The sequence below is a fragment of the Pipistrellus kuhlii genome, unplaced genomic scaffold (genome assembly GCF_014108245.1).
Source record: "Pipistrellus kuhlii isolate mPipKuh1 unplaced genomic scaffold, mPipKuh1.p scaffold_m20_p_5, whole genome shotgun sequence".
Lineage (NCBI taxonomy): Eukaryota > Metazoa > Chordata > Mammalia > Chiroptera > Vespertilionidae > Pipistrellus > Pipistrellus kuhlii.
In genome coordinates, this window is record NW_023425551.1 from 7,329,767 (window position 1) to 7,351,246 (window position 21,480).

General features: G+C 46.3%; 2 protein-coding genes across 4 annotated transcripts in view; one reads left to right on the plus strand and one right to left on the minus strand.

The window, feature by feature from the left end:
- The first annotated feature begins 286 nt into the window (after positions 1 to 286).
- VGLL2 (vestigial like family member 2) lies at positions 287 to 8,029 on the plus strand. The gene is made up of 4 exons (XM_036414762.2): positions 287 to 674; positions 2,947 to 3,259; positions 5,258 to 5,779; positions 6,947 to 8,029. Exons 1-4 carry the CDS (start codon positions 594 to 596, stop codon positions 6,985 to 6,987), a joined length of 957 nt encoding a protein of 318 aa, XP_036270655.1. The 5' UTR covers positions 287 to 593; the 3' UTR covers positions 6,988 to 8,029.
- Positions 8,030 to 14,850: 6,821 nt separating this feature from the next.
- The window catches only part of ROS1 (ROS proto-oncogene 1, receptor tyrosine kinase), an 89,458-nt gene continuing 82,828 nt past the window's right edge, over positions 14,851 to 21,480 (minus strand). For all 3 annotated transcript variants that reach the window (XM_036414749.2, XM_036414747.2, XM_036414748.2), the window contains 2 exons: positions 19,616 to 19,779; positions 14,851 to 15,947 (listed from right to left, as the gene is read on the minus strand). In XM_036414749.2, coding sequence (XP_036270642.1) covers positions 15,637 to 15,947; positions 19,616 to 19,779 — 475 coding nt within the window. In that variant the 3' untranslated portion in view covers positions 14,851 to 15,636. The remainder of the gene's footprint in view (positions 15,948 to 19,615; positions 19,780 to 21,480) is intronic.

Sequence of the window (21,480 nt, forward strand, 5' to 3'; positions counted from 1 at the left end):
CCTGCGCCCCCCGCGCGCATGCACTCCGCTGGCTGCCATCCCGCAGCGCCTTTCCCACCACGCACCAGCCTTCTCTCTCTTTCCTAACGTGATAACCCCCCTCCCGCCTCCCCGCCTCCCTGCGCCCCAGTCCCTCCGCCTCAGCCGGGCCGGAGTCCCCGCACCTCCGGCACGAAGCCTCCGGGCTCTGTACCCGAGCCGCGCAGCCCGCCGCGCCCAGGCCCCCGGGGAGCCGGGTCCGCGTCTCTCCCTCCCCATTGGCCCGGCCCCCGCCCCGGCCTCCCTCCCCTCCCCTCCCTCCCCTCCGCGGCCGCCGGGTGGCGTCAGCACGCCCGCTGGACGGCCGCGGGGGTTTAAATGCCCACGAGCCGGAGCCCGGGCGCGTCTGTCCCGGCGAGCGCGGCCGCGGCTGGGATTGCAGGGGCGGGAGCGGGGCGAGCAGCGGGACCCCGAGCCGCGGAGCGCACTGCCCCCGCTCCTCCGCCCATGACCCCGGGGCTGGGGTCCGAGGGCCGCCCGGGCAGCAGCATCCCCGCGCCCCGCCGACCCCGAGTGGAGGGTGAACGTCTGAGCCGGCTCCGCCGCGGAGAGCCATGAGCTGTCTGGATGTTATGTACCAAGTCTACGGTCCTCACCAGCCTTACTTCGCCTCCGCCTACACCCCCTACCACCAGGTACGTGCCTGCTGCGGGGCCGGGACCCGGGGGCGCCCCGGCTTCTGCAAACCCCGAGGTCTGAACCCCGAGGCGCAGGGCGCCTGCCTCCGCTCGGGTCGGGGCGTGCGGCCGGCGGCAGCGCCGCCCGGATGCCGGGATCGCCGCACGGCTACCCGGTGGATCGCGCTCACCCCTTTCGTTTGCGTTCCCGGAAGGCAGCTAAGCCCCGCTGCTGCGTGTCCGGGTTTGCCGGGAATCAGCATAGGAGGATGGCGCCTGCTGGGTGGTTTTCGGAGCGACTGCCTGGCCCCAGATTCGTCTGAGCCCAGGGCGGGTGCAGGGAGGTAGATGGGAGCGAAGCTTGCCCACGGGAAACCGAACTTTGGTCCAGACAAAAGCAAAAAAGCCTGTTTCTGTCTCTCTGTTGGAGATGCAAAGACCCTCGTTCGCATCCCAGGAAACTTATATAAGGCATGATTTTTTCCCCCGTTTCAATTTGCAGACGATCGGGCCAATTATTATAATTTCAGAACCAGAGAATTCGTTACAGAGAGTACCATAGGAAAAGCATTGAGTGTATCATCTTCGCTTTGCAGAGTTTTGGGGGTATTCCTGGGGTACAATGGACTGGGGCAGAGGCAAGCTTCATAGATAATACTTCCACTTCCGGAGACGGGGTCGCTGAATTGGGCTGCCCTGCCATCAACAAGCTCACTTTTCATAAGACCACTGAACCCGGGTTCTGCAAACGCAGGTTTCCTTTCCTTGCTCCTGTTTGTCTGTTCTCTGGGCTGTGTCCGCTGAACAGTTCCCTCTGTTTCCCCAGCTGAAGTAGCGAAAACTACGGACAGTAGTCCAGGAAAAGGCCAACATCACATCCTGGGGCTCGTGAGGGGCCTGGCCAGGTTGGAAAGTGAGGGCCTACACTCCGGCTTTGGGGGAATTGAAATACACCCCAGTGTGGGACAGAGTCCACACCTTCACCCATTCTGCTTGCAAATTCAAAATATCTATCTGGCTTCTGTTTTCCCCCCTCCTCCTCATCTCACTTCCCAGCCAGGAGATCTAGTCTCCGTGTTCATTTTAGAGCCAAGCGGGAATGTGGTGGAAGTAGTGATATTGCTAAATGGCTCTTTTGACTTCAGCATCTGAGCCCAGCTCCTTCCCAGGCTGGAACTATGGCAAAGAGGCGATGGTGGGGTGGTTTCCTGTCTGTCTGTTCCTTTCTCCTCCCTGGCCCTGGACCAATCTATTGCATGGAGATCCCTGCTCATTTTTGCACGGCCAGGCCATCTCTGCCAGCACAATGCTTCCACGTTACATCCAGTCCACTGCTCGTTTCTAAGAAAGTGTGAATAGCAGTTGCACTTCATCTTTTAAAATCACTATCAGATAAGTCACTCCTGACAGAGCCTCCCGGCCAAGATTTTTCCGAGGCTCCCTTTTATTACGCGTTTCCTCTGTGTGCCCAGAGATGGCAAGGCTGGAAATGCTCATGACCCATTGGTTTTCCTTTACTCAGAAAGGAAGATCTCTTTACAAACCGAGACAGACTCTTAAATGGAAAGTATACGGGCAACCAAACAAATAGCCACTTACGCGTCTGACAACGGCCCGTGTCAGGATGTCATTCACCTGTCCACTCACGTGATTCTTTCCTAAGTGGAACCGTTTCCAACCTTCCATTCCGCAGCGGGGCTTCCTCTGCAGCCCGGGTGTGTGGAGGGGGTTGTCATGTTCCGTCATGAGGATGCTTCACGCCGCCTCCTGTGTCTCTGCCCTGGATTCCCGGCCCTCACTGGACCGGATGCCCGTTAGTCATGGAGGCTGGTTTTGAAAAATACACACAGGGGCAAGCAAAAGTAGGTTTGCAGTTGTGAGTACGGGAAACACAGAGCTTATTCTTGCATTGTTATTTAATGATTCCTGTGTTATTTATTTGTATTATGTAAGCCTGCTTTTGCCCACTCTGTATATCTGCCCGGAGCCTGGCTCTGTGGTCCAACTCTGGCCCATAACTTGGTTCCTCAGGCGTCTTCCACAGCCTTCACTCTGACACCTCAGCATTCTGCCTGCGGCTGGCAGCAATGCCAGGAGACAGAGAGATCAGGAAGGGCAACCCGCTTCTCAGGAAGCCCACCCGTGTTCAGGGGCAGGTGGTGCAGCCGGCATCCCTGAGCACCAGTGCCAGTTCCCTCAGGGATGGGAGGAGGACGAGGACGTGTTGTCTGAACCCAACCTGCCTTCTCTTTTGAAACTGACTCCTCTGTTCTTTCTCTCTTCTGAGCAGAAACTAGCTTATTACTCCAAGATGCAGGAAGCCCAAGAGTGCAACGCCAGCCCGAGTCACAGCAGTGGCAGCGGCAGCTCCTCCTTCTCCAGCCAGACTCCCGCCAGCATCAAGGAGGAGGAAGGCAGCCCGGAGAAAGAGCGCCCACCAGAGGCCGAGTACATCAACTCCCGCTGCGTCCTCTTCACCTACTTCCAGGGAGACATCAGCTCCGTGGTGGACGAGCACTTCAGCAGGGCCCTGAGCCAGCCCAGCAGCTACTCCCCGAGCTGTGCCAGCAGCAAAGCACCACGGAGCTCCGGGCCCTGGCGGGGTGAGTGTGGCGGCCCGCAGAGAGCCCTCTCAGCCCGGGTCTCCTAGAGGGGCTCAGGAGACGGAGATGCAGCTGAGAGAATGCAGGGTGTCAGAGGAGAAGGGAGGATGGGCCTTTGGAGATGGGTGAGGACATCATCGAGGGAAGAATAGGCGAAGGCGTTATATCTCTCCTCCAGAAGGCAGAGAAGAGCAGAGCATTGACCTAGAAAAAGCACCAGCCTTGGAATTGGGAGGCCTGTGCTGGCTGGGTGCTGGTTCCACCCACTTCCTAGCAATATGACCTTGGGCAAGTCTCTTAACCTCTTCGAGGTCACTCTATTTACTGGTCTCTAAAATTAGAATAATACTCGCCCTCCAGACTATCCCTGGAGATGGTCCTAAGACAAACAGAAAATGTATGTAAATACACCGTGGACGTGGGCGGTTTTCAGGGCCCTTTCCCAGTTTCTGAAAATTTGCCCAGAATACAAAGTCCTAGGCCCTGCTGCCAGCAAACTGTACCGAGGAATGTCTCCTAAAACCTACCTGTGCCTTTTCCTCAGGTTTCAGTTATTTGGGGAATTCTTGAAGCAGAAAGCATCTTTCAATAAGCAAATAAAGTAGCAAGGAAATGAGTCTTTGGGTACAGCCAAGACATCTCTTTATTGTCCTACCCTTCCCAGAGAGCACTGCTTTATCTAGTTTGGGACAATGATTTCTTAGACAAGTCAACTATATGTTCCTTCTATTCTGAAATCTCCACCTCCCTTATTACCCTAACAAAACTACAGTTAACTGCTCGGTAAACTTTCTCACCAAGCTCAGTTTTTAACATGTACCGAACTGAGAAACCAGGACTTTGTTGTAAGAAGGAAAACAAATATTACATTTTGGGGGAAATGACAACTCTTATCCTCCTTTTTCCCCCCTCCCCCTTGAGTCTGAAAGTTTGTAAAAACCTCGCCTAGACAAGCTCCAAAAACATTCATTTTGAATACAGAACATTCTTTTTTATTATTCAGACGCCTAAATAGATATCTTTAAGAGGGAGACTGTTCATTATTTGGAATGTATTTTAAAACTATTTTACCTTCTTTAGGTGTACAGATGCATTCCCCAGAGGTGCTCAATAATGAGTTCAATGTCTTTCTTTCCCTCCCTCCTAACCGAAGGCAACACATCTGATCTAAATGCTGTTCTCTTAAAATGCTCCCAGACCCTAGGGGCCCACAGTGATGCCGACAGCAATCATAATAACAATACTAATAGTAAATCAGAAGGGTGGCATCCATCCGTTGATGCACAAAGCTTGTTCATTAAAACGCAGAGGACCTTTCCCATCCCGTCCCTTTGTGCAGATAAGACAGCTGTCCTTGTAGTGTGTCTGGTTTTCTGTTCTTGGAAAAAATAATATCGGAAAGAAGGTTTCTAGCAAGGAGGCTAATAATAGCAAGACTTCGAACTATGTCTATGGACTTCTAGTCTATCAGAGGCGCGTTTTCAAGAACAAGGGAGGCTGAAACGCGAGAGGGGCTGGGAGAGGGCTAGGCGGCCGACCAAGAGCAGGAAGAGTGTCCAGGCTGGGAGGCAGCGGATGGGAATAGGGAAGCCGCGTCCGCCCCGAGGCCTGGGAGGCGGCTGAGAGGAGTTAGGTGAACTGCCTGCGCCCCGAAACAGGGGTTTGGGGAGGAGATCTCTCCGCTCCTCCGCTTCCCACCAACCCCGGGTCTGCAAAATCCAGGGAGCGGGCCTGCACCCCATAGAGTCCCCCCCCCCCCCCCTTTCTTTTTTCCGGAGCCCGGACCTTGAATTCACAGGCTCCAGCCCCTTTGGAAGGCACCGCCCCAAAGGCTGGGCTGCCGACCCGCCCCCAGCCGCCGCTCTCCGGCCTCTGGCGGGACCCGCGCTCTCGGCTCTCCCCGCAGCCTTGGGGGGTCGGGGGGCGCGATCGACGGCGTTTCCCGGCGTTAACAAGCTCTTTCCCCCCTTCTCTCCCCTCCGGCTGGCCGGCCCGCAGACGGCTCCTACCCGATGAGCCAGCGCAGCTTCCCCGCCTCCTTCTGGAACAGCGCGTACCCGGCGCCGGGGCCCGCGCCGCTGGGCAGCCCGCTGGCCGCCGCGCACTCGGAGCTGCCCTTCGCCGCCGCCGACCCCTACGCGCCGGCCGCGCTGCACGGCCACCTGCACCAGGGCGCCGCCGAGCCCTGGCACCCCGCGCACCCGCACCCGCACCCGCACCCGCACCCGCACCCGCACCCGCACCACCCCTACGCGCTGGGCGGCGCCTACCCGCGCCCCGCCGCCGTGCACGAGGTCTACGCGCCGCACTTCGACCCGCGCTACGGGCCGCTGCTCATGCCCGCCGCCTCCGGCCGCCCCGCCCGCCTGGCGCTCGCCCCGGCGCCCGCGCCCGGCAGCCCCCCCTGCGAGCTCGCGGCCAAGAGCGAGCCCACCGGCGCCGCGTGGGCCGCGCCCGGGGGACCCTTCGCCAGCCCCGCGGGAGACGTGGCCCCGGGGCTGGGCCTCAGCGTGGACTCAGGTAAGCGGGGAGCGGGCTGGGCTCACCCTGGGCTGAGCGCGGGACCCCCATATAGGGGCCTCCTTGGGGTTGGGGGGCGTGCAGAATGGGAAAGAAGGACCCTCCTAGCTGGTAGATGTCACAGAGGATTTTTTTTTTAAAATACCATTTGTTGGAAAGGTTCTAGTTCCACGCTGTTCAATTCTGTAGCCGCTAGCCACGTGTATCTGTTGAGCACTTAAAAATGTGGCCAGGCAGAACTGGGATGGGCCTGAAGTGCATAATACACAATGGATTTCAAAACTTTGTAGGAAAAAAAAAAGAAAGTAAAATGGATCTCACTCATATTTTGTTATTGAGTGCGTGTTATTTTCATCACATTGCATATTGAATATATTAGGCTAAGTAAAATATATCACTAAGATGAAGTCTCACCTGTTTCTTTATACCTTTTTTTTTTTTTTTTTCCCCAATGTGGCTGTCAGGAAATTTAGAATGATGCACGTGGTTCCCATGTGTTGTACTGGTCACTGCGAAGGGTGCAGCTTGGGGGTACAGGGAGGCAGGGGGGTGTCTGGTCACCTAGTGACAGTTATAAGGAAAAATATATGATGAATATCAACGTAAGTGCCAAATTAGGCAAATCTCTTAAAAACATAAAACTTAAGAATAACAATGTTCCTGGCTTGAAGGGCTGAATTTGAAAGGTACATTCAGACAAAGCTTTGCTTTTTTTGCTGTCTTTAGTTTTAGGACAAATTAAAAAAAGAGAGAGAGTTATAAATACAATCACTGGCTTGTAGTTTTGCCCACTCCCTCTTCCCTCGGGTGAAGATTTGGCACTTCTGTTGGCTTTGCTTTTACTTTCGTTCATGCCCGTCAGATAAATTCTGTGACTTCCACAGTAAAACAGTGATGTTTGTCTTTCCCTTTCCCTTTCCTTAACTTTCTTGTGCCTCCCCTCCCCCACCTCCTTCTTCTCCCTACTTGCCCCCCACCCCCTCTCCTCCCTCTGTCTCTCTTTTATTTTCTCTCTGCTTTCAGGTTTGCAGCCTCAGGACAAAAGCAAGGATCTGTACTGGTTTTAGACAGCTCACCTTCCTCCCCATAGGTCTCTGCCTAGCACCCTTGGTGATGCTCAGAGCTGAATGGAGTGGGTTTGTAACGGCTTCTGATCTTGGTTTGCAGCTCGCCGCTATTCCCTCTGTGGTGCATCCCTCCTGAGCTGACCTGCTGACCCAGGGCTCCCCCTTCCCTTTCCCTTCTGACCGGCCGGAAGGCTCATCATCTGTGCCTCTCATTTCAAGGATGAGGACATGGGGAAAGGCAGAGCCTTCGAACTTCTCCCTGTGTCGGGAAAACCAAATCACACACCTCAGAAATGTCATCTAAAAAGAATTCCTTCTGTCAAAAGGGCAGATCCAAAGACTCTGAATTGTGGTAAACGACTTTGGGCAAACCCCCAGAAATATCTGTGGTGAGGTCACTTGGGAAAGACATCCGGACTTTTTGGTGTGAATATTTTCTATGCTGATGTGAATTATTTCATTACGTAGTGTGATCACAGCACTACTGATGTCAATATCCTCAGATTTAAAATGTATTTGTATTTGCATTGGAGACGGTGGGAGAGAAGTACAAAGAAGCCCATCATTCTTCCTCACCTCGGAAGCCTCCAGCTCCCTTCCTGCCCACTCCCCCCTACATCCCTGACTCCAGGCACAAAGACACACTATTTTCCTCTGGATTGTGGAAGCCTCAGCCTGCTTATGAGTGGCAAGTGGCTCATCTGGAGCCACCTGCCCACGTCTTACTGAAATGCAGCTGTTGTAGGACAACTGTTTAAAACTCCAGAAATACATCGACCAAGGTGGCACTTCCCAGTGTTTGGCATAACAATTGCAATTGCACTGGATATATTTTATATGTGTGTGTGTGTGTAAATATCATATTTTTTACAAGGAACACTTTACGATGAAAGAAGAAACCCTTCTCTGCCTTCTCTCCCACAAATTCTGTCCCTCGATTTCCTCCCCCATTGAGAAATTAAAAAAGGATCAAGGGACCCCCAACTGTCTCCATGAAGAAGCAGGAACCACCACATGGGGGAGGAATGTTCCATGGAGTCTCCAATACCTCGAATATTTTCCTCGGTCTCTGTGGTCATGACTTGGTCACTTCCTTGTTGAAACAGGGGAAGGGGTCTGTGCACTGGGCAAAGCCGAAGGTGATGAGGAAGAAAAAACAAACATTAAAGGTGTCTGTTTACTACAAGGCCCCTGTGTTGTTTCATACAAAAAAAAAAAAAAATCGTCTTACGTTTCTCCAGTAGAATAAAATATAGCAGTATGATCTGAAGTCAGAAAGTAAAATTACTTTATCATATATATACATGTGTGTATATAGATGTTACTTTTTGCTTTTCCAAAGTGTTTGCAGTTCTGTGAAACCTGATAATAACCCCTCTATTCATCGAGCCTGGAATGAAACGTTATATATCACCCTTCTCTTTTTACAAGTGAGAAAATCAATTGTTGCCATAACAGCTCAGGTCTTACCTCTTAGCATTCATGGAGTCAGAAACAGAGATGGCACTGAAAGCACCATCCATACATCATTCAGTCGGATATACATTTATTTTATATATATATATATATATTAGAGGCCTGATGCATGAAAATTTGTGCAAGAGTAGGCCTTACCCCAGCTGCCGGCACCCCTCTGGCATCCAGGGCCCTGGCTGGCTTCCCTCTGCCCTGGCTTCATCAGGAAGGACATCCGGAATGATGTCTGGTTAATTAGCATATTACCCTTTTATTATTATAGATTGTTTTATTAAAAATTTTTTGGAGAGAGAGGATAGGAGAGAGAGGTAGAAATATCAATAATGAGAGAGAAGCATTGATCAGCTGACTCCTGCATGCCCTCTGAGGGGAATCGAGCCTGTGACCTGTGACCAGACCAGGCATGTGCCCTGACTGGGAATCGAACCAAACCGGTGGTCCCCTGGTTCCTGGCTTGATGCTAAACTGCTGAACTACACTGGTTGGGCTGCATTTATCCTTTTCCAGAAAAGAATGATTGTTACTTCTTGAATTCTAAATGCTTAAGACAGTAGAGTCGTTGGTTAAAATATGTCTTTGAAATATTGGTCATTTTTATATCTTAATAAGCTAGGCTAAGAAACCAAAGCTACCACTAGGTGGAAAATATTATTAAGAAACTTATGGTTTTCTCATGACACCAACATAATTTGTGTGACTCTAAGAGAAATATTTTGTGTTATACCCAAGTTGCCTTTGTAGATTGTTAAAGCATAACATTAGTTCAAATCCTGACCTTCATTATAACACGAGAGGCAAATATCATTTATCTTGAATAACAGTCACAGAAATTGGGGGCATTTAAGGAGCCTTACTCAGAGCATGACTTCACAAAGTTACCCATCCTCTCTTCCTATCATGTTGGGAAGCTATGAAGTAGATTATGATCATTGCAAGGACCTATTATTGTTTTGTCAAGTGTTTGAAGAATGAAACTATGAACTGTGTTGGATATCATTCATAAGTAAGGTAACCTTATGTCCCAGTTTGCCTAGGATAGTCCCAGTTTACGTCACACCGCTCTCTACCACTCAGATGGAAGGTACTATGTGGCTACACTGCATGAGATATGATAACAGTAGTAATAACTAATGTTAATTGCTTTTCATATACCAGGCACTTGTCTGAGGGCTTTACTGGAATATATAGGTCAACTCATTATAGCCTCACAACAGTTCTATGTGATATTTATTGTTACGATCCCCTTTTTACTGACAAGAAGACAGAAGCTCACAGAGGAGAAATCATTTGCTCAGTCATATAGACATTCAGTGGCAGAGCCAGGATGCCAACCCAGGCAGCCCAGCTACAGAGATTGCACCTTGTCTGATTGCACACTGCTTGTCCACTTCTGGTTTGTCTCTGGCTTCTCAATTGTGGGCTTCATTTATCACCCCCTCCAATAGATGACTAAGGAAGGGAAGAGGCAGGGCAACAAATAGTAGAGCCTACAGAATCCCAGGTCTCAAAGGAACTATCTTAGGACACTGTCCAGACCCTTCATCAGATGTCACTACCTTAACCAGTCAGTCAGACACAGCTTTTCATTCTCCTCCGAGAAGAATGTTTCACTGCTGCTCTTCATTCACTTTGGTATTTAATTAGCCTTCGCTGCGCTGAAGCTCTTCACACCCAACCTAACCAAGTTGTGGAAGAGTTAGCCTGAAGTTCGGACGTTGATGTAATCGCTAAAATTAACTTTGGACTTCTCTGCGGGTTTTTTAATCCATGTTCCATTGGCATGGATCACTGCAGTATGCAAGCATGAATAAAATGCACTGACTTCCAGCTTGCTTTTTAGAAGTTGTCCCTGGGCACGCAGTGGAAGCGGAAAGCAGAGCAGTGCGTTCTCTGCTACACACTTCTCCAAGTAGTCCTCCCTGAACGAGGCTTTTTGCATGCTGCTGCACCCGCAGGAGCACTCACAAGATCTCTGATCAGATCCCACAGGGAGCACTTCCCCAGCCACAAGATTCCGATGACTGAGGCCTCTCTCCTGAGCTGCGTCTGACCTGAGTATCAGGTTGCTGGTGGGGAGACTCACTCACTGGAACTGGCCTTTGGGGCAGTCCTGAGCAGACCTCCAGCCGGCTGAGCGGGCTCCAGTGACCAGGCACACTGGGCACGCAGAGCAGAGCATTTTATCCGTGCTGTACCTCCCTAAGTAGAAATGCAAGATGCCCTTAAGCTACAATGATCCAGTGTCATAAGAGCATCAGAGAGAACTTTGGGGAATTCATAACCCTCACTGACATTCTTAGGCCCGTCAAGTCATGTGAAATACCAATTCCCATGCCCATCTTGCTAATATTCGTGAAGCCATGCAAATTAAAGAAGGCCCTAGTAGTGGGAAAGAAGGATATTTAAGAAAGTGAGATGTGAGGAAAGGATGACATGAGAAAACATGATGTTTCCCCCTATACTACACCTGGTTGGGGCCTGAAAGAAAGATTGGATTCCCCTCTGATCACCCCCAGTGGGATTTTCTGGGCCCGCTTCATCCAGTTTTTCCTTTGTGCGTGGCCTCCCCGTGAGGGAGAGGTGATGAAAAGGGGAGAGACAGCTCTCCACCACGGAGTAATCCCTTTGTCGATTGCCCTCTGGCTGAGTACTCAGTCCCCCAACTCCAGGGAACTCTATCTGTTCTGCGCCTTTAGTTGAAAAGGAATTGCCATCCTGTCTCATTTCCCCTTTGAAGTTCTATTCCAATGGATGGCAAATTCTAGCAATGGCTCAAGAATCATCTGGGCCCAGATGGGAGAGAGGGCTGGGGAGATGGGTGTTGGGGCTCGGTCTCCCTGCCTGGAAGCATGTCTGTCCACTCTTTCTGGGTAAGAACTGCATTTTCCCTGCCCTTTTGCATCGGAGGAAAACAACTGTTAAGGTACCTTAACCTCCAGTTCACTGAGAGTCACAAACCTGCCTCTGTGTGTAGTCATCTACACCTGTTCTGGCAACATAAACCGGGAACTTTTTCTTATAAAACACTTAGTGACTGGTTACTTTGGAGATTGAGGACATAAGAAAGATAACTTAGACAAACTGCTTTCCTTATAAATGCCATTGCCATAAAATGCATTTTTAGATGGAAAAATGTTTGAGAAGACTTTTAAAATAAAAGAAACTGGAAACCACGATTCTTTCATAACCCTGTTTTAAGTCTGTCGACAATTTGCACAGAAATAATTCATAGTTTGGTTGTTTTTGTCAAAGTCTTTGCTATATATATATTCCATTCTTCCTTGCAATATTTCTAGGATTCTTCTTCTTCACTATTACATATTCCTAAAATCTGGAGAAAAGTAATAATGTTGTAAAGGCAGTATGTTTATTACAGTTGCTGTTTGTACTTAACGGAAGTTTTTATATTTACACAAGCAGCAGAGCTAAGCAAATGTAAATTTCACATCTGCTCAACACCAGCTCTCTCTCGTCTCCCATGAATAAATGAAATGGAACACACACACACACACACACACACACACACACACACGCCTAAAGAGAAATCAGAGAACTGTGCCCTCAGACAGGCACAGACACAAATGATTATTCTCACTTGACAGACCAACTGTACCGCTCTTTCCTTGTATTTCACTCCAGCCCCAGAGACTGCTGGATCAGGAAAGAGACACTTGATAGCTGCTGTTTCCGTGGTTGAAATATTTGTGAAGTTAACGCATAATCTGAAAGCAGAAGCTAATAAATTATGGGGTGCTAATTGGAACCGGTGTGGAGCTGTCAATCACGTTACCCTAAATGGAGAGAGACCCTCATCACCTAAAAAGGCAAGGCAGCCTTCAGGAACAGTTGTTTCCAGCCTTGCCCTCCGCTCCGGCAGAAAGTTCATGTCCAGCAGAGGGGCCCCTGGTGGAGCCAGTGGACGTGATTCTGCTAATCAGAGCTCTCTTCAAGAAGACCACAAATTATCTTGCAGGGGGGAAGGAATAAACTGTTTTACTGAAGAATGAATGTGTAGAGAAGCATATTGCTTAGAGAAATAGATCTTGAACATTACCTTTATTTGGAATTTTTCACTTTTAAAAAAGTTTAACTTAAGAAAAAATCTAAAGTTCTCCACAATGTAGTGTCATGTATGCTTCGAAATGCAGTATTTCTACAAGTTTCCAGTGTATTCTTATGAAATTAAGCTCACCGAAAAAGATGTCTGAACTCCCTCTGACTTACTGGAATTCACTTATTTCCCCTAGAAAATCAGTGGCAGCAAATTTCCTGATTTTTTGTTTTGTTCTTAGGATCTCCTAATAAGCTCTTATCCTGCTATGTCTCAAATGGCCCAAGTGATTTTGCTCAAACTATCCTCCACTGTCATTACTGCCCATCAAAATAGCATAAGTGAATTAATACATAAATATCACAACATAAAAGAAATTTACGTTAAAGTTCAACTAAACTTTGCAAACAAAATTAAAGAATTAAAATTTTCTGATTCCTAATCAATATTTGCATGATTCTAATGGTCTAGTTATCAATTAGAAATTTTATTTATTTTCAGAGTACATACTTTAGTCTCTACATGTATTTATAACCACTAAAATATTCAATGAACCTTATAATTTGGAACAGTCTTTAGAATACTTCAAATAAAAATAGATTTCACTTAGGAAAAGAAAATTCTATATTCACACTCACTAAAAAAAATAAAATAAAATAAAATAAAAATTATAATTGACTAGAGGCCCAGTGCATGAAATTCATGCACTGGGGTTGAGTGGGTCCCTCAGCCCAGCCTACCCCTTCTGCCCCATGGGGAGGGGACCTATGCCACAGTCTGGACTCCCTCTGCGGGAGGCAATCGGGCTGATAGGGAAAGGCACCACCTTCATCATCCCACTGCTGCTGCCACTGCCAACCGCCACAGTCACCAAAGAGAAACATCAGTGTGAGAGGGACATTTTGATTGGTTGCATCTTGCATGAGCCCTGACCTGAGCTCCAACCAGGGAGAAGCCTGCAACCTAGGTACATGCCCTTGATCAGAATCGAATCTGGCCCCTCTGCGGGTTTGTGTCTCCACTCCAGCCCCCAGCCCCAGCCCCATGCTGTGGGTTTGTCTCCACTCCGGCCCTAGCAGCCCAGCATCGCGGCTGCAGGGCTGGGGCTGGGGGCTGCCCCAACTCCCCTCCCTCCCCCTGAGTGTTGTCAGTGGTACTTGTTAAAATGTATTTCTCATTCAAATTTAACTTACATAGTTCTTAATAATACCAGCCATTTGTATTTTATCAGTTACTATTATCCATAATAGATTTTACCTGTGAGAGACTTTAGCCATTGCCTATTTTATTTTGTATTAAATATTTCTACCAATATTATTTATTATGAATTATAAAAATGAATACTGATTTATACTTAGATATTAGCTGGAACATATTTTATGAGATGTTCTCCTCAGATATTTTATACATTTCTTTACTATCCAAATTGTGATGCATATGTATTACACTGAAAATCCAATTCTTCTATACATTTCTGATCCCTTTGTAGTTTTCAAAATAAAAGACCATGGCACTGGCAGAGCAAAGGTCCTGGTTGTAAGCAATGAAAACTGACCCTGGCTTGTTTGGCATTTATTAAAAGGATATGGGGATTTACTGATAGAATCCCAGACTGGGGGTAATGGAGCCTGGAGCAATGACTAAAAGCAAACTGCAGAGCCGGTCAGTCTGGTGACCCCAGCTGCCAGAGGCACCAGGCTCTGGACCTGCTCTGCCAACCCTCCTGGCCCTGGACACTGCAGTTGTGCCAGACCAACAGCAGTTGCCACCATCCCCAGGAAGGACTCACTGCGATGCCCGCTTCTTTGCATCCTTAGCTCTCAATTAGGAGCCTGGGAGTGTGCCTGAGTGGTGGGCGCCAGGTCACATGCCTGCCTTCTGCTCACGAGATCCTGGAGGAGCAAATGCAACGTAACTCCCAGCAGGGGACGAAGGTGGTGGAATCCCCTAACTCAGGAAGCAGTATCATTACAAACAATGACTAATGCCCAGTAGAGGGTCAGGAGATCAGAGAAAACATTCTGCCTTGTTCAGAGGAACAACAGATGTGACCCCAAGTCCTGGACCATTATGTGGAGGCTGTTCACCACAGAGCACAGGGAACACATGGACTTCCTGTGTTCCTCTTCATCAGCCAATCACCTGTTAAGGCCAGTTTAAAAGGAACTGAATTAGCCAAGGTGAAAGGGGATATGTGATCCTCTTCCACTGTAGGTTTTAGCAAATGTTCTTCTCTGTACCTAGCGAACATCCTGTAAGACCCAGAAAGCTCTCATTAGATTGCTTTTAGAGCAGTTGAGACTTCAGTATAATAGGTAGCTGTAATAATGATGATGATGATGATGATAATAATAATAATAATAATAATAATAAAATAGGCTTGAAATCAGAGTGTTTCACTGAATATTTTAAATAGTTCTCATTTAGGTATTTATTATTTCATGTAGTTGCTAAAAAAAAATCACAGGGCTTGCATGTGCATTGTATAATCATTTATATTTAATTTTAATGACAATTTTGTGCTAAACATAATCTTAAGTACCATATATATAAAATACATATGGCAAATAAAAACAGTCTTTATAAGCTAATTTCCATGACAGCACACAAGTCACAGAGCGATTTTTATACAACCCAATGCTAAGCTTTAGGATTTAGACATCTTCATGGTCCTATTTTCATTATTTCAAAACCTCCAAAATGTTTCACAATAGTCATGAAAGACAATACGTTATTATAGCAATAGCATCCCAAATGATTTCTTATGCCATCGATGCTGGTTCCTTTGGAACATGTAGAGTTATATATTTAGGCATTTCCTCAGTCCCTTTTGGGATTATCTGTAATTCAGCTGGGTCCCTGAGCATGCTTCTCACGCCTCCTTCAGATCTTTGAACACACCTATTTTGTCTCTAACCTCTGACCAAGATGTTCCTGTTATAGTCCAGACTGAAGGGTGGGCAATGGTCTAAGTGACCTCAAGGGTAAGGGAGAGCAGCTTTCCCTCCAGACTCGTGAGTCTTCCTTTGCTTCCCAAATGCTCAGTGGTTCACCTCAGAATCCTGTTGAAGTTAAACAGTTGTGTGGGGATTGTCAAGACTGAACCCAAGTGGTTCTCAGAACCGAGATTAGAATCCAGGAACTTTCCAGTGTTAATTCAGAGTCATAGACCACCTCAACATCTGTCATTCTGCTAGGGTTTCCTTTCAGTAACTACTTAACGGGAGTGTTTATCTCAACCCTGCATTTCCCAAACCGAGTTATTAATCAGACCCATCTCCATGTCCACTGTGAGCGAGACAGGCATAGTTCAGGCCCTCAGGCTTGCCAGGAGGGCAGTAAGCCACTTGTTTTTCTTGGCAGATACCTTTGTCTGCATGTGGTTCCTTCTCTTCTTTCCTCAAACCACAAGATTCAGATTCCTTGGAGCCTGGAGGACCCTCAGAATGATCTTCACCTTGGCTGCATTCTGTAGCAAGTACCATATAGTTTAACCCCTCTTGGTTCTTGGTTTCCACTAAAGCAATGGGCCCACTGTCATCCAAACTCACACAAATCATGCTGCCATCTTCATCTGTGAAAATAATAGATATAACAGTTATTCCAGCATCTATTTGATTTCCTCTATTTGTATACAGGCAGTAGGAGAACTATAACACCAAACCTTATACATTGGTTCAGCAAACATTTATAGGAGGATCACTAATGGAACACAAAGATAAATAAGACATGCTATCCCTGTCCTTGAGACTTCTGCAGGCTAGCAGGGAAGTAGCTCTACCCTAGGGGGCGATGTGTGCTATCATGAAGGAACTCATAGCATGTGGGAGAGCCCGCAGCCGATTAACTCTGCCAGAACAAGTGGAGCAGGTCATGGTCTTTGTGATAGAAATTAAGAAATCATGGCCCCTTTTGTCTAAAGCGCTTACCCTTCCATCCTGCTACTCCAGCTATTGTCTGTGTCCATGGGTTACACATATATGCATACAAGTTAATAGGTTGATCTCGTCCCACCCACCCACTCTCCCCTGCTTTCCCTCTGAGGTTTGGCAGTCTGCAAAGTCCTCTTTCATGAGGCAAAATTCTAGTAGAGTCCTGAATTAAGTGAGAGAATTTGCCAATGTGGCTATTTTAGGAAGAAGATTCAAGGCGTAGAGAGAACAGTAAGAACCAGAGAGAAGAAAAACAGTAAGAACCAAGGCCGGAAGAACAGCAAGACAGCAAATGGGGCTGGCCCTCCTCCACCATCCCCCTGGGACAAATGGCATATGAAATCACTAACAGTGATTGGCAAATTTAAAACTAGCATGCTCCTTCCTGCTCTCAAAAGGCTGATAGGAAATGGACACTGGCCTGGCAAGTTATGATGGCAGGATGGAGGTAGGAGGAAAACGACATGATACATGTTATTAACCATAAAAAATTGTTAACTATGTATCACGTACTATTCTAAGCTATTTGCTTAGAGCAACATGTTTCTATTAGCTAAATACAAGTATTATCCCCATTTAGGAGATGCAGAAATTGAGGCACAGATGGGTTCAATCATTTTCCCAAAGTCACACAGTTGGAATTGGAGCCCAGACTGTCTGGCTCAAGTCTGAGTTCTCTTAGTCACCCTCCCCCAGGGATAGGTGAAGTTGCTGTGTTGTGTGAGGAGGGCCCATGTGGGTGGGCAGTGGGCCCTACAGGAATCCTTGAGAAGCACAGACTCCGACTGTGTGTCTGATGTCAGGGTGGCAGCAGAAAAATGAATACCAAGTGGATAACTGAGCTTCTTCACAATTTTGCTCTTATTATTCTCTCTTTCTCTACTTAAAGGCTGACCTTCTTACATAACAAAGTATAAGAACTCTTGTTGAAACCTAATAGCAGAGCTTCTGAAACACTTCACAATATTCTAGGTAATCAAAAAGATAAATACACACAGGCATATTGTGGGAACTGTTTTTTACCAATACTTTCCAATCATGGTACATTAGTACCTGGATTAAAAAAAATTATGATCAGAAATAGTATTGCTATTTCATACAGTATATTTGAAAAATCGGGACTATTTCAGTAGCTGATGACGGTCCTTCCCTTTCTCCTCCCCATCCTTTAGGCGTGCAAATGCACAGGTGAGACCTGCTGGCTGCAACCTCCGCACTTAGCCCTGATGTACATCCAGGTTGGGTTTATTTGCAATGAATTTAAACTGAAATGTAAGAAAACGTCCAAGGACTAAGGGAAGCATCATTGTATCTATTTTTTCCCATTGGACTTGAATGGATCTTCCTCTTTACCAAGTTCTACACCCGACACAAAGCTTATTTTATTGTAAGAGCATAGGACTACTCCTCCTATTCTCTGTTCTCTATTATTATGTGCTTTTTTTTTTTTTTTTTCAGACCCTTCCCACTGATGATGAGCAGGATGGCCAAGCTGCAGGCTCACAAGCTCTTTGGCATCCTCTCATGTCTTCTTTATCATCCAAACACCATCTCAGCTTATTTCAAACCACATGCATGGTTGAACAGTGTTGTAAAATATCTTCCCCACAGAGATAACTATCAGATGCCAGGTTTGGTTAGTGCTTAAGTGCTGAATATCTATGGGAGGATCTAAATGTTATGATTATTATCAATATGCACTAATTGCCACTGAGAAACATATCAAATTAATTTGCTATATCTATAAGAATGCCAACAGACAAATTGGGCTGTTCCTAAATGGCTTAAAGAAATTAGGCTAAAGAAAAGTTTAGAATTTCACAGAAACATAAATCTGCAATATAAGTCCAGCAACTCACTGCCATGCTTTTATCCCATTAAGTAGCATATCAGGAAACTTTCTAATAAAATGTGATTTTATTTATTTTTTATTTTATTTTTATTTTTTGCCTATCGTTGAGTTATTTGTCAAAAACTTTTATATAAGGCAAATAAATGCTTTATACAAATTCTGGCGCCATATGTCAAAGAAAAACCATTAGCTAACTATGTCGTTGATCCTGATGCTTAGAGCAATATTTAGTAACTTGACCCTGGCAAGCTTTCAGCAATCAGTACATCTGATTGCATAAGGAGACATGCAGGGGGAGGGAGGGTGGGTAGATTTCTATTTTTTTCTGTTTAAAAACCATTGAATAGAAAGCCGGAAGGTCAACCCTTAAAGCACAGATCCTGAATAGACACAGCATGTACTCAGCAACCCTCCCTTTAAGAGGGAAATATTAAAATAAAGACTTCCAAGTAAAACTGGGCATTCGCAGACGAGACATATGCCTGCTGACTGGCTATGTTTAGCACGGCACAGGGGCATTTAGATTTGTTGCCTTTCTTACTTCTGGGACTGATGAGGTGATGTTTACACAAATGTTGGGATGAAGTCACTGGGATATTTTTACTAGATGCCCAGATACGTTGCTTCTCTCTCCATCCCCTCCCCACCCCATTAGGTCAGTAGGACCAAGGGATAGGCATGGTATGATTGCTCCCTTTAACCCTAATGCCCTTGATTTATTTTTTCCCAAAAAAAGCCCTTCCTGGGCTTTCTTATCTTCTCCTATGTATCTGACAGTAACAATGAAGACAGACATCACACTGCTTTGCTAAATATGCAAAGCAGCAAACTATTATTGAACACATTCTCTTTTTGTTGCAGGTAATTAATTAAGTTTAGCTTCACCTTGAAAGGAAAGTTCTATGGCTTTACAAAGAAGCAAACCCTGACTTTTTATTCCATTTCTTCTCTCTTCTTGGCCATTTTTGTTTAGTCACCTCTCAACTGTCAACATTTTTAGTGATTTCTACTTTTCTTACGATTCCTTATCTTCAGGAATTGCACGCATTGCAAATAACAATTCCGTGGCACACAATTGCTTGTTTCTGTCTAAATTACCCAAGTTTGGTTATATTCTGGGTTAAACTCTTCCTGCATCTTAATTCTGCATATTTATGTCTGCTTCTCTGTGTTTTTGAACGCTATTTACAATTTTAATGCAGTCTGCCGAAAGTTGGCATCTGAATAACTTGGATGTAACTAACACTGGCGTATCTTGTTGAGTAAGTCACAACTGGATAACAAGGTGGGGAGAGTGGGCAGGCAGCTTCCTGACCACAGCCCTGTCTGGGGGAAGTCTGGGAGCACAGGGTCTAGGGTAAAGCAGAGTGCAGCCCCACCCCAGCAGCATGACCATTGTAACTTGTTCGGTCCACAAGGGAGAAAACACAGAAAAATTTGACAAAGAATCAAACTTACCTACAAAACCCTCATTTATGACTCCACTGGAGTCCGCTTCTTCTCTGCACTGAGAGATACTGTTTAAGGACATTTTTCTGAATAACTGAAGCTGGTCTTGAATTTTATGGAAAGTAGGTCTTTGGTCAGGTTCCTGGGCCCAGCACTGGGCCATTAAATTCCACCTGGATATGTAGGTAAAGACATGGAAGTTAATGGTGATTAGAAGTCTTTAGGCAACCCTTACTGATAACATAGCCCAGTAGAAGAAAGAGAGTTTGAGTTACTGCCAGTTTTCCATAATTAATATAAATGAACCAGAACAAAGTTTTTGGTTTCTTATTTAATAGTAGTCTACAATGTTACTCTCTTTATTAGTTACCACTTTTTGTTGTTGTTGAAAAGCTGGCATTATTTTAACAGTTATTATTCCACATAGATAGATAGATAGATAGATAGATAGATAGATAGATAATAGATGGAAAATGCTCACTTAACACATAAGGAAACCTAGAGCTATAAAATTTATTGAATACTAAAAAGACTCTACATTCATACCTTAATATCTAAAACAAAATCTAAGATTACTCCAAGCCACACATATATTTAGTGGGAAAACTAGGGGTAGAAACCAGATTAGATTCTAATGGCTTTACTCTCCATTACACTGTCAGGTTTATTAACATTCAGTTTTCCCAGACATAAATAGCTGGTTGATTAAATATTACCTTTCCCTTAACAGTTGTCTGAGAAATGACTGTACAACATGCCTAACCAATATTCATTCACTCACTTCATTCATTCATTCATTTATTCATGCATTTATCCATAGAACACTTGTTATACCAGCTTTGTGGTGCCTGTCTTCATAGAAATACATATACTAAATGTAAAGTGATAAAATTTCTCACATTACAATTTATATGAGCAGGAAAAAATGTAGCTCTTTTATGCTGTTTGTAATTAATTGGGTCTTTTTCAGAGCCCCTCCCTGGCAGAAGAAAATTAGCATCAGTTATGAATGCAGTTTAAAATCTAGTCCAATTCAATATCTTTAAATAATCTTGGCTCAGTCTTTCCTGAATAATAGGTCAATCTTTCTTATGTTTAGGCTATTTCTACTCCTTCCCTCCTCTCCGAGATGGTGTCAGGCTGTATGTTGGGTGAAAGTCCTGTGTGATTTACAGGGTTGCAGTGAAGCATCCTTTGGGCCCCACTGCCCCTTGGATCATCACAAGTCTCAGAGTAGCATGATCCGGAATTACATCGAGTGAGTGGCCTGGCCCATCCTGCAGGCACCAGTGGCTATCTGCTGTCTATGATCTCTTTACTTTGTCTTTGGACCCTTCCCCAACGAACTGGTTTCCCCTTTCCTCTTTCTAACCATAACCTATTTGTCCTGGGACTACATTGTGTGCTACATCTGCCGACAAGGTCCAGGGGATGCATTCCTGTCTCTGCTGCACACCCACAGGGGACTCCTTGGCCTAATCTCTAGCTTTCAACAAAACGTTCCCACCAGGTGGGAAACAAAGGAGGCTTAGAAGTTCCCCCAGACATCCTCCGTGTGGACATGCCATTCTGCCGCCCTCAGGATGCTGGGTCTCCATGTCACTGTGGGGGTCCCCTGCTCAGTGATCTCCGTGCCATCCTCCCACACCGGGAGGAGCGGGCAGCTGCTCCATGCCCTTGATGTTGCACACACTGATCTGCCTGAACCCTACAGAGGAGGGTGCAGGACCTAGCTAGCCAACATCCTCACCCTCCTCCCTCTGCTGTCAGGCCTCTTCTTCCTACACTTCTCTGGGGCTTGGAGAGAGTGGTATTTCTCCTCATTTCCCCTTTTTTATTAGATCAATGTCCTGCTTTTAAAAAAAATAGATCAT